Source organism: Pseudorca crassidens, chromosome 13 (assembly GCF_039906515.1).
Source record: "Pseudorca crassidens isolate mPseCra1 chromosome 13, mPseCra1.hap1, whole genome shotgun sequence".
Classification (NCBI taxonomy): domain Eukaryota; kingdom Metazoa; phylum Chordata; class Mammalia; order Artiodactyla; family Delphinidae; genus Pseudorca; species Pseudorca crassidens.
Genome location: NC_090308.1, coordinates 63,374,988 through 63,392,447, shown reverse-complemented (window position 1 = coordinate 63,392,447; position 17,460 = coordinate 63,374,988). Strand labels below are relative to the sequence as shown.

The 17,460-nt window shown below is 37.7% G+C and overlaps 1 protein-coding gene across 4 annotated transcripts in view; it reads right to left on the bottom strand.

Moving 5' to 3' along the window:
- Positions 1 to 11,737: 11,737 nt before the first annotated feature.
- Positions 11,738 to 17,460, bottom strand: part of EPHA7 (EPH receptor A7) — a 164,435-nt gene continuing 158,712 nt past the window's right edge. For all 4 annotated transcript variants that reach the window (XM_067702551.1, XM_067702552.1, XM_067702553.1 and 1 more), the window contains exons 15-17: positions 15,992 to 16,185; positions 14,398 to 14,553; positions 11,738 to 12,249 (exon numbers count right to left, since the gene is read on the bottom strand). In XM_067702551.1, the coding sequence (XP_067558652.1) occupies positions 12,135 to 12,249; positions 14,398 to 14,553; positions 15,992 to 16,185 (465 nt within the window). In that variant the 3' untranslated portion in view covers positions 11,738 to 12,134. The remainder of the gene's footprint in view (positions 12,250 to 14,397; positions 14,554 to 15,991; positions 16,186 to 17,460) is intronic.

Below are 17,460 nucleotides of genomic sequence, written 5' to 3'. Positions count from 1 at the left end.
ACACAGAGAATTCACAACGGCCACGAAACTCCAGGTGGGGCTCTTTCCAGGTGGGGCTGCAAGAGCAGATAAATCGTATGTAGTTTGAAGAATACGAGATGTGATTTAGAGTTTATGGGATTAAGAGACCTTGCAGGTTACATGCTGAAAGATTGTAGGAAGCTTTAGCATCTACAAAGAAAAACCTCGAATTTGAGACTGTGCTTGACTGGAGACCACCAAAGTGAAAGAAAGGAAAGTAGGGAAATTCTTGGACTGGGGGCCATCCAAGCCATGAAGCTTGAAAGGCCACAAGGAAGTTGGGAAATACCAACCCAGATCAGAAGCACATATACCATAATCACTGAAAATAAGGAAGCATCAAATCCTTCCCTACAATATATTTGAATTTTACCAGGTTCAACTGAAACTATGGAAAAGCAATTGGCAAGAAGATAACATCTGAAATTCCATTTCAAAGAAAAATAGTCATCAATTTGCTCTATATTTTTTAAAGTTCATTTGTCTGTTTAATTTCATGTGTTCTTCATAAAGTTACTGTTTAAAAAAAGCAAGGCAGATATCTCCAATATGATAGACCAGAAAACTGAGTTTTATAGAGTTAAATTGTTCTCCCAATGTCAAGGAATTAGTAAATGGTGGAACCAGGACTAATACTTCTATAGCTGGGAACTTCTAATACTGAGAGCTTCTAACTTTTTCCTCTACCTTAGTTATTTGTATTCTCTCTAAGTGTAAAGGTTTTTCTATGATAGTAAATGTATATGGAGATACCAATGATGGTTGTTAAAACTTAGCACTCAAAATTGAGAGTCTACCTTGTAAGCGAAAGATTATATTTTAGTTTTATGTGAAATGTATTTATTTAGCTTCAGTTGTGGTGACACAGTTGTTCAGTCAAAATGATAGATTATGAACCTACCATGTGCAAGACAGCCCAAATGCAGTGCTAGGTGAATATATGGAAAGAAAAATTCCTTGCAATAACTCCATGGCCACAGCTCATGCATAGAGGACATTTGTACTACTATAATGGAAAATGAAATCTTTATTTATAAAAGGAAAGAAAGTAAAAGCCATGATGATATATTTACTCCTGAAAGATGGCAAAATGCATATCTCTAACAGCAGATGTTGGCTCTTATCATTAACACATTGAATGTGTGATGGCAGTGTAACCGAAAGTGGGGTCTGGCTGCTCACTGCTCAAAAGCCAATAAAGAGGCCAGGTTGGTGGAAAGGAAAGTTTGCTTTATTTCAGTGCTGGCAACTAGGCAGGAGGAGGGGAGGGTGGACTTCTGTCCAAAGTCTCACTCCCCCCGACCCCAACCCAGCTGACAACCAGTGGGGAAGAGCTTTTATAGGTGAAGGGAGAGGCTCCATGCAGAAAGAGCACAGTCAGCTCTGACCGTCATCTTGAAATTGGTCATGTGGTGGTCTGACCAGCGTCATCTTGATTGTATTGAGTACAGTTAATCTTCAGTTCCAGGGCTGGTTTTGTCCCATTTCCTTGAGGCCAGTTCTCGGAATTGTGGCAGCTTTTGTCATGGCTACAGTTGGGTCATCATGTAGTTAACTTCTTCCACATGCTGGGGTTTCAGAATCTATAAGACAGCTCACAGGATATGGCTCAGAATATTATCTATAGCCCTTGAGAAGGAACTAAAGGTCCTGGACTATGCTTAATACTAAACTATTATTATTTGGTCTCCTTTGACTGTTTTCCTTTGTTTCTGCATTTTCTCAGTTCTCTGATTAAACTTATTCTTTGGCTAAAGTTTTTCCACAGACACGAGGCAGGTGGAAGACGTGGTGGTGGGGGACAAGGACCACAGGGTGCTGCTCTGTTGCAGCAATAGATGGGAAACCTCTTCAGCCCTCTTCCCAAACATGTTACACAGGCAGGGAGCAGGGTCTGCTGCTGCTTTGGGAGCAGAGAATAGAGGTAGAGTGAGAATTACAGAAGCAGGTGTTTTGCTTATTTAACCCGGCATACCCACATGATAAAGCATGAAGGTATGCATCTTAAGAATGTTAAAGTCAAGATAACAGGCTAAATACTAAATGTGACATCACCTGTGCTAAGGCCATATAGACCTCTTACTAAAGGAGAGGAGTAGCTATAAGGTTAGGAAAATACGTAAAGTTGTTAGCTTGATTATTTGGAAAAAGATGGGGAGAAGAATATATGTCATGGCAGTGGTGATATTTTAACTAGTCAGAATGGTATTTTGGAAGGATGAAGTTATAATTCCATGTTTGTTTTTCATTCAAAAGAGTTTGTGAGCAGCTAATTGAATATAAATATGATGATTTTATCCAATCAGAAATTAAGATGTGATCATAAGTTGCTGATGTCATTTGGAGTATATGTTTGGACAAGATGTGTAGATCTTGGGCTTCCCTGGTGGCGCAGTGGTTGAGAGTCCGCCTGCCGATGCAGGGAACACGGGTTCGTGCCCCGGTCCGGGAAGATCCCACGTGCCGCGGAGCGGCAGGGCTCGTGAGCCATGGCCGCTGAGCCTACGCGTCCGGAGCCTGTGCTCTGCAGTGGGAGAGGCCACAACAGTGAGAGGCCCGCGTACCGCAAAAAAAAAAAAAAAAAAAAAGATGTGTAGATCTTTGTGATGCTGTGGTCTGGAGGCTTCAGATGGGTTTATGCATATCTCTCAGGTCAATGAAGATGAGGACCATGTGAAGCATGGCATAGTGCAGCATCTGGGAAACTTCTGTGACATTGAAAAGAGACACTTCAATAGAAGAAGAGTGGTTAAGAGGCTCAGTTTTGGAGAATGGTCTTCATGCATTAGGTTAGGACCTACTGCTGCTGTATCAGAGTCTCTGAGGCAGTGAAGAGCTTGGGGGTCACATGACTCTCAATCACTCAACACACACCAATTAGGAATCTGCAGGGTGCTAGGAACTGTGCCATGCTTTGGAATAGAAATGTGAGTTACACAAGAATTCTGCTTCCTATCTGTGAGGTGAAGTAATTGACTGATAAAGAAATATAAAATATTATATAACATTACTGGGTAATGGAAAATTAGAGATTTTCTGATTCCTTGATTGGATGGCAGAATAAAGTCATGCAGAATTCTCTCCACCACTTCTCCAATAAGTAGCAATGAAAGATAAAATTTAAAACATATATTTAGATGAGAGAAAATGTAAATTTGCACATAAGCACATAGATATAATTTTCTATTATAACTCAGAATGCTATGCTTATTAACAAATGATCTGTTTTGTTGTATAGCTCCTAGAGGTGTGTCCAAGTCAGTAAAGAAGATGCTTAGAAAGTGAAAAAATGACATTGTGATACCAGTTATGAATTGAGGGGGATTGTGTATTTTTCCTCAAATTTAAATTTTTATCCAGTATTTGTTTTAAAGGTAATTCCATATTCTTGCTTCATGGTATAGGCATAGAAGCTACCACTAGCCTTTAAATCTGTGCTGGGCTCCATAGATACTAGGAGGAATAAAATAGACTCACTTGCTTCTCTCAGAAAACTCATAACGACAGGGAGCATGAAAGAACTTTGTATTCCAAAATCACAAGTGGTTTAGTCCAGCAGGTGGGGATAATGGTGAATATCAGAAAGGCAGGATCCCAACTGTTGTTGCTATGTTGAGTGCAGTTCTCTGATCAGTGAGAGGCCATTAAAGTCCTTTAAACTGGGGGAAACCCAGATCAGATACGTGTTAGAGAAATGACTCTGAAGGTCATAATTAAAAAGGATTAGAGAAAGACAAACACACTGGAGGATGTAACATTAGTCTAGGTGAGAGATGATGAAAACGTAATTTAGGGCAGTGGCTGTGAAAAAGGTGCTAGGTTCCAGTGATAACGAAAAGCTAAAATCAGTTGGACATAGTGAACCATCGTTTTTGAGAGATAGGATCAGTAGTGATTTTTTAAAAACTGAGAAAAAGATAAGGTTGAAATTTAGGAGGAAAATGTATAATTAATATTCTAAAATGTATTTGTAAGTGAGTTATTTCAGAATTCACAAAGGTGTGTTTATAAGTGTGTGTCAAATAGATAGTTAGAAAGAAATGTAGACAAAAATATTTCCCAGGGAAATAATAAGAGCTAACTTGTACTGGGCACTTACTACTGTTTTGAGTACTTTCCAAGTATCAATTAACAAATTTAACAACTCTTGAAGCGGGTACTATTTAGTCCCATTTTACAGGTAAGATAGGAGAAAGGATACAGGGAAATTAAGTTGTCTCCTCTGTATTACCCATGTGGTGACAGGAATTAGTCCCACATGGTCTGTATTCAAACCCTCTGCCATCACCCACCACACTCTGCTGCCTCTTCAAGATGTAAATGGTAACTAGACTCACAAGTAAGCCCACAAAATTCTACTTCATTCTATTCTTACTTAACTATAGAATTACTGATAGAATCCTGAGATTGAGAGCTGGAGTGAGAGAATTTTTCATTCCAGAAGAAGAAAAATATTCTTTTCCCTTGCCTAGGTTTAATTTTAAAATATTCACAATCACAGCTCGCATCTTTCTGCAGATTACTGTTCCTTAAAAAACATTCTCGGGCTTCCCTGGTGGCGTAGTGGTTGAGGGTCCGCCTGCCGATGCAGGGGACGCGGGTTCGTGCCCCGGTCCGGGAGGATCCCACATGCCGTGGAGCGGCTGGGCCCGTGAGCCATGGCCGCTGAGCCTAGCGCGTCCGGAGCCTGTGCTCCGCAACGGGAGAGGCTACAGCAGTGAGAGGCCTGTGTACCGCAAAAAAACCCAAAACATTCTCCCCATGTCTTTGCCTTGTCAGACAAGATATTGGTAAATAGCTCTTCGTTGTCTCTCTCATCAAGTCCAATTTCTTCTACTTGATTTCAAGTTCTTCTTTAATCTTGCTCTGTTATTTACAACCAGTGATACCTCCTACTTTTTTCAACATCAGGAAGATGCTGCTATTTGGTCTTGTTTACGAATTATCTCCTCCCCACCACCCTTTTACCCAGGGGGCCCCATCACTGTGTTCATTGACTCAGTCTCCCGGGCTTTCCAGCTGCCCCAGCCTATCACAGAAGCATCCATCCTTTCTCTGCAATTAGTTTCTCCCTCAACACCCGTTTTACTACCACCTTCACTCTACCCCATTTATCCTTCAGAGCACCTGATCTACACTATCCTTTAAGAAAAAAAAAAAACCAATTTGAATTAATTTGCACTTCAAGCATTCTAAAATATTTATAGAGTGTCTACCGAATGCCAGAAACAGCTAAATCCCAAAGGACATAAAGCAAAGATTTCCATTTGGCTTCTGCCCTCCAAGAGCCCTTGATCTAGTGGGAGAGACACACACACACACATAATCTGACAGAACACAATAGGGGAATCACAGCACCAGCAGCAGAAGCAAAGCACAGAAGAGAGAAGTCTACCTCCTGAGTGTCAGTGAAGGCTTGGAGGAAACAACTGTGAGTTGTGTATTGAAGACGGGGATTTCCCTCGTGTAGAAAAGTGAGAGAGAATGTGAGAACAGAGAGCAATGCTGTGGAAGCGCAGAAGGTGATTCTATTGCTCTGATCCAGAAATGGAGAGTAATTAATTCATTCTTCAAGCATCAGGGCCAGACCTTGGTTCTGTAAACTCGATTCCCAGCACATCCTTTTTTTTCTGGTCAGAATTGCCAGTGGCTCTTTATGGCCTCTTCCATTACACTCAGCTTCTCCTAGCGGACTCTCCAGATTTCCTGCAATTCATCCCTGCCTTTTATATACACTTTAATATATAATATTACTTGCTCCTTTTGTATACGCTTTTGTATACACTTTAATAAACAGTATTACTTGTTCCTTTGCAAATCTGAAGGATGGCATTCTTTGGTGTTTGCTGGTTTTGTTTTTCAGGTAGATCAGAAGAAGTTTAATTGCTCCGTGTCTGCTGGCCCTGCACCACAGCTAAGCTAACAGGTATTCCTTTATGAGAAGCAGAGCCATTGAAATAGCAGCAGGAGCCCATGCATTAACTCCTGTCTATTTCTCAGGTCAAGCTAAGCACGTATGTTTGTAAAGTCAGATTCGTGTGGTTTCTGTTAAGTTGGGTTCCGGTGAATACACTTGGAGCTCAGCGTGCAAGGGGTGACGATCTAAGTGGAAACATGGAATTACAATAACATATGACCAGCAGACCCCCTGCCCAGTAGATCCCTAAAACACTCGTGCACATGTCAGAGCTGAAGAAAGCTGTGGGTCTCTTTCATTTAGAAAGAGAACATTTTAGCCACATATTCTGTCTGGTTTTCAATCTTAACAGTGCTTATCTCTAGCTAACTGACAGGGGGACACCAGGTTAAATTTAGAACTTTCTCTTGTATTTTACTATAGGTCTAACGATCTGTTTAATAAGTGTCTGCAAATTCATGTAAAAAAGTATGTGTGAGTTGTTGGCCTCCTTTCTGTGAATTGTGAAATATTTTAGAAATGTGATTTATATGAACACAGTTCTGCATATGTAGCTTAATATTCTCTATTTGTTTTTCTCGAGTTAGCTGTCCAGTCATTCATTTTATTTAATTTTGGTTCCATAATGAAATGGTGAGACTTGAACAGTATGTGTTTGTCTTCTGCTAAACTAGAACCAACATTACCCAAAACAAATGTGCCTGTTGTTTCTTCCTCTGAGCATCTTTAAGATCCATGATTAATCATTCATTAAAAATATACTGTGCATTCTTTCTTTCTTTTTTTTTTTTTGCGGTACACGGGCCTCTCACTGCTGTGGCCTCTTCCATTGAGGAGCACAGGCTCTGGACGCGCAGGCTCAGCGACCAAGGCTCACGGGCCCAGCCGCTCCGCGGCATTTGGGATCCTCCCGGACCGGGGCATGAACCTGTGTCCCCTGCATCAGCAGGCGGACTCTCAACCACTGCACCACCAGGGAAGTCCCTGTGCGTTCTTAAGTTATATATAAAACTACAAATATATTTAATTAAAGTCTATGAATTTCAAAAGGGAAACAAAGATAACCTTCAGTAGTGGAAACCTGGGATATCTGAAATAATGAAATACATGTTGCAGGTTATTTCTTATGGAGCTTTGCTTGTTATTCATGGAGGTTTAGAATAGACAACACCTCACTTGTTACTGTGCCCAAATCATCAAACGCCAGCAATTTGAGAATCCCTGCTACTGTTACATACCTAAGGGATTTCTAGTGCTGTCACAGACCCATGGAACACTAGACTAGATCTACTTATTGCTACTTACCAAACTTTGGGAGAGAGGTCCAATTAAATTAAATCAATTAATTACATTTATTTTAACCTCAAGGTCAATCAGAAGAGGTCTTTTATTGTTTAATAATAGATTTAATTACATTCAATCACTGAACTTGAAAAAAATACCCCCCTACAGCACTTAACTCTAATGAGGTTCACAGAAGCATCCTATTGAAATATTTTATTCTCTTGTTCGTATTCTTCAAGCTACGCTGAGATGCATTAGACAGAACAGTAGAGCAGCTGGGTAGGGGCTATTGAAGGGCCACTGCCACAAAGCCAAGAGCATGCTTTTCCCTTCAGAGCAGGTTGCAGGTTTGCCAGTCACCATGCACTATCTTTTATCATTTGTTAATATCAGTAGTTACAATCTTTTGAATTGAATTTAGGAATTTGATCACCTCTTTGATCCTCGCAGAGGCTTCTCTCAAAATTGATAGTTTTTACTGTAGCTAACAACATAAAACAAAGGGTAACAGTAGAAGATAAAAATACTTCAGCAAAAACTTGTTACTGATGATCACTGAAAGTATTAAAATCTAATTTTTACTTAGTGATAGAACTTGTATATCCTTCATAACAGCTTCATACTTTTGGAGGAAAACAAGTGCTGGTAGAATAGTGTATTTTTGTACCACTTATAAATCCAGTACTTTAAGAGACCATTTGACTGTGCGTCAGTGTTTCAGGCTGTGTAATAATCACTGTGTGAACTTCGGAAAGGCATTGCTTGTGGAAGAGTCAGGGACAGCCAAGACTTCAAGATTATCTTTCAACTTCAGTTCAGCCTACCCCGAGCCTCAGCATCAGGAGTGTGATAACTAGTGATAGCATGTCACCTGGTATCTGCCTAGTCTCATTTTTTGAAACATGTTTGGATATTTGTTCAGAGTTTGTAGAGCTTACAATGGTGATGCTGGAGAAAAGGGAGTGTTTAGTTTATTTCAGGTGCAAGTTGGTCTGATCTAAGTCAGTGTCATTGATAAACAATCAGATAACCAGATTTATCACTTTTCCCATTTTCTCTGGACTCTGTTTGCATCCTGCAGCATCTTAAACACAGAGACTCTCCAAGTTGCTGTATTATACTAAATGTAAGAAATACTTGTCAGGGTTTCATGACAAAGTATTACCTTTCCCATGCAAATATTCTTGTTAGTACCATGTAGTTGTAGATTCAAAAAAGAACAAAAGAGGTTTTAATTAAAATATTTGACAGTTCAGCTCTTTGAAGACATAGTCTTAACTTGTTATTCTGTAATAATTAGAGTGGAATTAAGTCTGTGTGCAGAAGGAGGGGATGAAAAGGATAATAATTTTCTTCATATTCTGATTGGCTCCCTGAAATATTTAAATAAAACCTTGACTCTAAACATCTCCTTTCATGATATTGTGTAAGAAAATAAAGAACGAGTAAGGGACATAAAGGAATCCGCCAATGATTGGAGACAGGATTTTCTTTACATTGTCTAATAGACTCGTTTATTATTGTAAGCTGGTAAAAAGAGACTTATGCTTCGTGTTGAAGAAAGAGTTATTTGTGCTTGATACATTGAAGACACTGTTCAAAAGCATTTTGTCCTTATAAAAGGATGACCCCTGTAGTAATTCTTAGGCAAGGAGGGACAAATTCAACCAACAAAAAGCACATCTCGCCCCGAGTTCCCCATGATTTCTCCACATATAGCAAAAAAATACACATCAGTAATTTATTTGAACATGCACATCAGTGAGTAGCACAGTTCCAGGCTACTCAGGAAACAAAAGGGAGAATATCAGCATTACCTAAATAAAAAAGAGAGGTGACTTACACCATTTTAATTGTCTTAAAAACACGGATAAGAGGAGCAATTAAAATAGCATCCTAAATAGTACTAGCTAATGTAGATTACATAAGTATACAATATGATTCAACTCAGAGTGCTCTGACAAGCATAAACCACCAGTCCTAGTAAACAAGGCCCAGATCAACCGCCGAGAAAATGTTAGATTCAGATGTAACAAAAGTTACTTTTATTTCAGTCCCGAATGCAAAACACAAGTCATGTGTGAAGACAGCATTCTAAAAAAGGTGGCTCTGTTTAAGCAAGGAGGCCGATTCCTTTTGCATTTTTATTACGTTTGAATTCTCTTTCTGACATTTGCTTTCTCTATCCTTCCTCCCCTGAGCACTAATTTATCAAAAAAACAAAACAAAACAAAACAAAAAAGGATTTCAAGGTGCAAGTTGTACATTCTCATCGTTATACCGTTTCATCTCTTTCTGGAAGACAGTATTACAATCAGCATTACAAGGTTAATTACTTTTCTCTGAATATCTGTTTCACATACATGTATTTCAAAATCATAATGTTGATTGGGAAAAGAAACCTACCGACGAGAGAGTGATGCGTCATACCCTTCCTATTGTGCTGTGTCTTTCCCATCCCTTCTCCCTTTCCCTGTAAAGAGCTGTAAAAAATTTAAGGCAGATGAGGTATATTGCTGAAGGAAAAAGTTATTTTTGAAAAAAAACTCAAAAAAACTTTTATTCTGCCCTTCTACTCAAGAAAGACTACTCAACTATAAATCTAGTGCTAGAAAAAAGCAGGAAAGACACCGTTTGCATGTACCCTACTATGTCTTCTATTTCTAGAATGGCTTTTTGTTAATTTAATTTTAATAGAAAAAATAAGCACCTTAAGCTATGAACAAGAAAAGAACTTCATTCTTAGTGAGTCTAGAATCCAAACGGAATTAAGAACACTCACTCAAACTCTTTCACTCATTCTCACAAAGGCCAATGCTACTGATTAGAATTGTAAAGTGCTGTACTTAGTATAAACACTTGTATACACTGCAGACACTGAAAAATAACCCTCAAGCACATTGTGTTATAGTTCCAAAAATATATTTACAGTCTATTACAAAGATTACAAATGGAAGTGTCTAGGTGACTATATTATGCTAACTAAAATTATTTTACAGATTATTTCTCCTAGGGACAAAAAACATTTTAGTGAAATTAAAATGATTTTTCTAGTCAATCAAAAAATAAATTAAAATATCAAACAACACTGTACAGTGACTTAAAAGAAAAAAAAGGGGTGGGGAGGAGTTGGGACGCAATCCTTTTGAGTTTTTCTATAGCCATCTTTGGTCCTAAATGTGGGAAAACACATTATGTAGCACTGAAAATACCTGTTCTTTTGTGATGCTCTGCAAGTGAAATAGAAAAATATAGTGCATTTTCAATGTATTCAGAGCCCACTACAGAGAAATGTGTGTACAAAACAAGACAGTATAAATAAAATTTACAAGTTTTACAAAGGAACATTTACAGGTTTTGTTTCTGTTATTTGATCGTTTGTTTGTGGGTGCCCACATTATCAAACAAGACCAATTAGGACCGATCCCTGGGATCTTTCTCTATTAAAATCATTATAAACAGCCCAATTCTCTTTGGAAATACAACAGTTCAATTCTGGGGTAGTTCATGATTTTCGTTACTTTTGAAAGCATTACTCACAATATGTATACATTCCTGAAATAGCTATAAAGACACATTTAATTATTGCTTATGAAATTCTAACACAGTAATCAAATAATCTTGTTTAATAAAGCTTAAAGAAAAAGCCAGACCCTTCACCTCTTCCTTACACGGTAAAATGCGTTCTTTCATTTAAAAAGCGTCTCACATCAGCGTTCACATATAAAAAGACTTTTTTTTTTTTTAAAACTGCAGTGGTGATATTCTGTGCAGCAAATTTGTTTTTGAAAGGTGAAAATTGTGAACTGCCCCTTTTATCATGCTTCAGAGTTCTAATATAAAACTTAATTCTTTCCTTTCGTGTTTGGACTGCATTAAACAGAATAGGATATAAAATATATGTCAACTATTTCTCCTAAATTTCCTAATGTCTCGATATTGAAAAAATCGTGATGTGCTCAGATTAAATTTTAGATAACACTGGATAGTCTTGCTTTCAGAGACTTGCCTCCACCAACATTCTTTAGATGAAGTGACTCATCTTTCTTTTTATAATCATAAACCTACAATTTGAGTTTTTATTAAGTTCTGTCTAGTAAAATCACTCTATAAACAATCTGTTAAAAGTGCCTTATAGTATTTATGGATCATTATTGCTTTTTTCATTGAAAAGATAGTGTGTTGTCAGATCTTTACAAAAAAACTTTCTTTTTAAAAAATATCAGAGCGCTTGGCAACTTGCATTTTCTTGACTACCTGCCAATTAGCAAACAATCAAAACAGGACTGATTAAACAAAATTAAATAGCACAAAAGGGATACCAATGTTCTGACAGAGATATATCTTCAATCATGCTATGCTTTTTTTTTTTAATTGGAGATTCTTTCAAAGGTACCCAGTGTAGTAATGTGTCATAAATTAACACTACAAAGGTCCAAAGCTATAAACAACTTTCTAAAACAAAGTCCTTATGAAGAATAAACACAAATGATTTTAAAAAGGAATAGTCTGAAATCACGTATTTAAGGAAAATATTTCATTGATTTTAACAATAAGATCATGATTTTATTTGACAAATATATTCTTTCTTAAATTCTTTATGTACATTTTAAAAAGTCTATCAGATAAAAAGGAGGTTAGAGAGCTCAAGGTGTTTGGATGTTTTTTCAGGTAGTACTTTGTTTATTGTCACTGCTGTTTTCCTGGCCACCAGTGGTGGATCCTAAATTCCCTTTTTATAGATTCTGGTGGCACTTAGGAGTTCAAGTCTATAGGTGCTTCTTAAATCTTCTCTTCACTGTAGGAAGGACCCAGGATATCAACTGTCCGCTAGCAGCATTCTACGCATATACTGAAGGCCAGTACTGTTCTCTCGTGGTCCATAGTCTCCCTCATAAGGGAGAAACGCTTATCACACTTGAATGCCGGTTCCATGTAAATGGAGCATTTGTGCTCTCATAGTCTGAATGCTGCTCATGATTTTCTTTTGATGGCCCACCAGTGTGATCCCTAAACTCATCACATCCCTGAAAAAGACAAATGCAGTTTTTATTAGTTACCTTGCAAACATTTTATTTGGTACTAAACTGTCATCAACTCTTTAATTAATCTGTTTCTCTTAGGCACACAGATCTTATCTCGGTGTTCTTGGACATTAAGATCCTATTCCCACAGTGGGTCGGATTGGCAACCTGCATCAACATTATCCTTTGTAAAACCCTGCTACTCAGGATCTCAATTTGTCGTGATCAGTTATTTTTAAACTATTTGACCTTTTTTTTTTAACAGGGTGATGTGACTTTATTTTTTAGCCGCTATGCGCGACTTGTGGGGTTGCTCCCCAAGACCAGGGATCAAACCCGGGCCCTAGGCAGTGAAGGCACTGAGTCCTAACCACTGGACCGCCAGGGAATTCTTTGATTTGACATTTTATTTAAGAAATTATCAAAGCCTTAAAATTATTATTAACTTAAGGTACAGCTAGGAAACGTTACTTGAAATGTAGTATTCTTGAATCTAAGGAAAGTTAAAAATATTTCATTGTTTAAATAGGATGTAGTATGAATGGAAACATTGCATGGCTCTAGTAGATCAAGAATCATCAAGGATCATACAAAGTATTATACTGAGTTTAATCAACGTGTGGTAATCCTGAGCATATTATTGGTTGTATACTTCAGTTTAGTACAATCATTTGACCACATTTTGGAAAAAAAAATTCCTTAAAGTGTGCAATACCTATGTTTAATAGCCTAAATTTGCCATACGCCAGCTGTATCTATTAGCCAAAAAGACTGAGCTTAGGTATTTACAAGTAGCTAAAATATAGCCACAGTAGAGTACTGTGATATTTCATAGCCGTGGTCTAATGAGACCTTGCGAAGCACGGTTTTTCAGGGGAGTAGATTACTCTGCAGAGACAGGTGTAATTACATCAGCTCTACCCACGTGGTGTCTAGCAGAAAACCAAACGAGAGAGCATGCACATGCCGAAATTCGTGTATATGCCATTTCCTGACATGCCAGGAAAGAGTACGTGATTGCTGGCTTTCTTCTCATCTGAAAAATGTGAAACACTTCTCCCAACAGTACATAAATAGCATCCCACTAATAGAACCTTGATAATTGTTTCCCATTTTCAAACACACTGACTGAGAGGAACTGCATTGCCTGTAAGAGTTATGCTGCAGCCAAGGAAGCTGAGGTCCAGAGATACTAAATGTATTTCCTAAGACCACATCATCAGTTATAGAGCCGGAAAGAAATATTTACTTCTTTTTACCTCCAGTTCAGAGCAATTTCAAAAACTGTTTTATCAGGTCATTCTTCAATTAAAAAAAAAAAAAATCAATCAATCACAAACCTTCCAAAACTTAAGTTAAATTCTTATTACGTTTAATTGAATTAGGCGTCCTTTGACCTCTTCAGAAAGTGCTCATACTGGATTTCATAATGCATTTTGGTATTAAAATTTCGAGATTTTTAATGTCTGATACAAACATGGTGAAAGAAATCCTCTTTTGCAATGGAGAAAGTTTCCCCAGTGACTAGGAATCTAAACAATACAGCAGGAGTTTGGGATTGATATGAATATACTGCTATATTTAAAATAGATAACCAACAAGGACCTACTGTATAGCACAGGGAACTCTGCTCAATACTCTGTAATAACCTAAATGTGAAAAGAATTTGAAAAAGAATAGTTATACATGTATAACTGAATTACTTTGCTGTACACCTGAAACTAACACAACATTGTTAATCAATTCTACTCCAGTATAAAATAAAAATTTTAAAAGATAGATAATACAGCGGTTAATGAAAGAGGAAGTCTCACTGGGTGGTGTTTTGAACACTGGCTATGGAGACAAATTAGCTACCACTTACGATTGAGTCAGTTTAGGGCAAATATTTAAATTCTCTGAGCCTTAGCCTTGTCATACATAAAACTACTGACTTAATAAAATTGTTGCCATGAAGGTTAAAAAAGATATTGTATGTTCAGAAGTCTGTTTAGCAAAATGCCTGGGACATGGTAGGCACTTATTAAAGAGACAATTTTCTCCCTGATTTTAGGGCTCATACCTCTTTAATATATGGAAGATGACCTAAAGTCTAACGTTTGGATTGCACCTGATACATTCTTCAATATAATTTTGCAGGTTTAAGCTTACTCGATAGTCATCCTGGCGACTGATTCAAGGGAGTTGTAGCCGGCTGCTGTGAAGTTATCTTTATATCTTTCCATCTTAATAGCTTGTAGCCATTCTCCAACTGAACAAAAGGCAGTGAAGTCAGGAGTGTTTTGATCCAAAAGAGGGCTTATTGGCCTGGGTGAGAATAATACAGAAAAGCAAATTTTTTCATGAATTACGAAAGAAAGCATGCCTTAGCCCCACAAAAATAAGGATATAAAAAATAAAATTACATATTTAATTGATATTGTAATAACAAACAGATATGCTAATAAAAATCTAATGTGTAAAGTTTGCCCAATAATTCCAAATTCCAAATGCATAAACAACAAGGTCCTACTGTAGAGCACAGAGAACTATATTCAATATCCTGTGATAAACCATAATGGAAAAGAATATGAAAAAGAATGTATATATACGGATAACTGAATCACTTTGTTGTACAGCAGAAATTAACACATTGTAAATCACCCATACCTCAATAAAAGAAGTTTAAAAAAAACACCTAGGGTTTCCCTGGTGGTGCAGTGGTTGAGAGTCCGCCTGCCGATGCAGGGGACGCGGGTTCGTGCCTCGGTCCGGGAAGATCCCACATGCCGCGGAGCGGCTGGGCCCGTGAGCCATGGCCGCTGAGCCTGCGCGTCCGGAGGCTGTGCCCCGCAACGGGAGAGGCCACAACAGTGAGAGCCCGCATACCGCAAAAACAAACAAACAAAAAAAACCACCCCAAAACCCTACTAACTACAAAATTTCTATTTTATTTAGAGATGATAACCAGCAGATTGCATCTTCCATGTACTTTTCAGAGTATGGCCAACAATATTTGTAATCAGTAAATATCTGTTCATTTGCTTCTCTGAAAGTAACTGGGAGTACAGAAAGCACATCTGGCTGTGGACTAACTTGTTCAGAGGGTGCTTTTGAGAACATAATGCACCCACTGTACTAATGGCACCCCTTGTGCACCTTGTGAGTTCATACACCTCCGCAAGGGCCTGACTACAGTACAGACGACAGAGCAACAGGTCTACCTGGCAGATGAAGCCGAATAACTACTAATCTACATTACCATTACCATGAAGCATGCATGGGGCGGTTCGGTTAGGTTCTTTTTAATGGGTATACCTCTTAAATCATATATTGAATTACCTTAATAATCTTTAACTTCATGGAATCATTTTACTATGAAACTCAAAGCAAAACAATCCAATAGATAAAATGGATATAATAAAAAACTAGGGCAACAGCAATAAAAATCCATGTAATATTGATAATGTGAAATGCCACCTAATCACACAAATCCACTTGAGTAATTTTTCTAAAATGACAGCCAGTGATATTGATCATAAATTTTATTTAAGGCAATAACAATGAATAGATCTCTTTAAACACTGATTTAACTAAGGCAAGCCATCTGAAAAGAAAAAAAAAACTTCTATAAAGATAAGAAATTTAATATGGACTTTAATAACAACACAAATGTCGATTTGCCATTGGGGTGGGGCTGAGGAGATACATGGTTCATATGAAGTTTGAATTTCTCCCAGATTTCATTTCTTTAGCTATTTCTTACCTACTACACGTTCCCAGGGGTGTCTTCAGACTATTTGGGTTTCGAATCATTTTGTCTAGAATTCCAACTATCTGTTCAAACTTTGGCCTTTCCGCACGTTCCTTCTGCCAACAATCCAGCATCAGCTGGTGAAGCCCAGCTGGGCAGTCCATGGGCGCTGGTAAGCGATAACCTTCTTCTATTGCTTTTATAACCTAATAGCCAAAAGGACATTAAAATATTACTGACTGAGATTCAATTATAATCAAACGGATTGCCCAGGAGGCAAAGTGATTTATCCAGGTAAGAGTAAAGTACACTGCTATGCAAAAGACTTACTTATTTTTTCCAAAACATCCATGGATGTTAAGCATGCTGTTAAGGGGTGCGTGAAGCGCAGGGTATGATGACATTTCCTAGTTAATTCGGCGATAGGGAGCAGCAATTAAGCTCACCCAGGGCGCAACAGATGGAAACTTTTTTAATGTCATCCCAGAGGTTTTCAAAAGGGAAGATGTTAACAGAACCATTTTATTGTATATCGCTGTGCATGTACATATCTTCCCATACATTTATGTATGAATTCCTTAAGTTGTAAAAAGAAGGTCTGAGTTACCCAGAATTAGCCCCTACCACAAAGTTTCACTTTTTGAAGAGTTCAAATGATACTTTTCAGCAAGATATCCAAATATGTGAATGTACTATGACAGAAAATGTTACCAAGCACACTATTATTTTAAACAATATGAAGCTTATATACTGATGAAGTGTATAGTGTTACAAGATACAGTATTGTGTTAGAACCAATTTGTACCGTTCATAAAGGTGATTGGATCACTTCCCAACTCCAAATCCCGTGACCTCACACAGGCAGACTGAAACCAGCCTTGGGGGATGGAGGGAGGAAAGTGTTATACCAGGAAATTGGGAAAGGTTACAAATCAGTTTCCCACTCAGAGTGCTGGCTGTTAAATTTTTATCAGCACATCACTACCCATTTATATCTATTAACAGCCTAAGAGGCTATTTGTATCAATCTTTAAATGTTAATGCACACTAGGCCTCCATAAACATTTGTACACGGCAATCAGAAAGTCCAAAAATTACTTATTTAGACTTGGGTTTTTTATTTATATGGAAAGCAAAAAAAGATTTTAAAATCAGACATTGTTACAAATCTGAGCAGCACAGGGAAAATAACAGGAAAGCAAAAAAACACAAATAAGAAGGACTTGTAAAACATCAAAATATTATTCAAGAGGGATTAACAAATCCTTTGATACTAACATAATAGTAATAGAAATGTAGGAAAAAATGGCTCTCTGGAAAAAAAAAGAGGTAACCTTGAGTTTTTGAAGAAAACAGGACTAAAGTAGGCAGACAAAAGCTGGCTCTAAGAAATGTCGATGAACTTAATATTTGTAGGGAAACATATCCTTAAGATGCTTGCTGACGTTCAAGAATAGCACATTAAAATGTGAAAGGTTGTA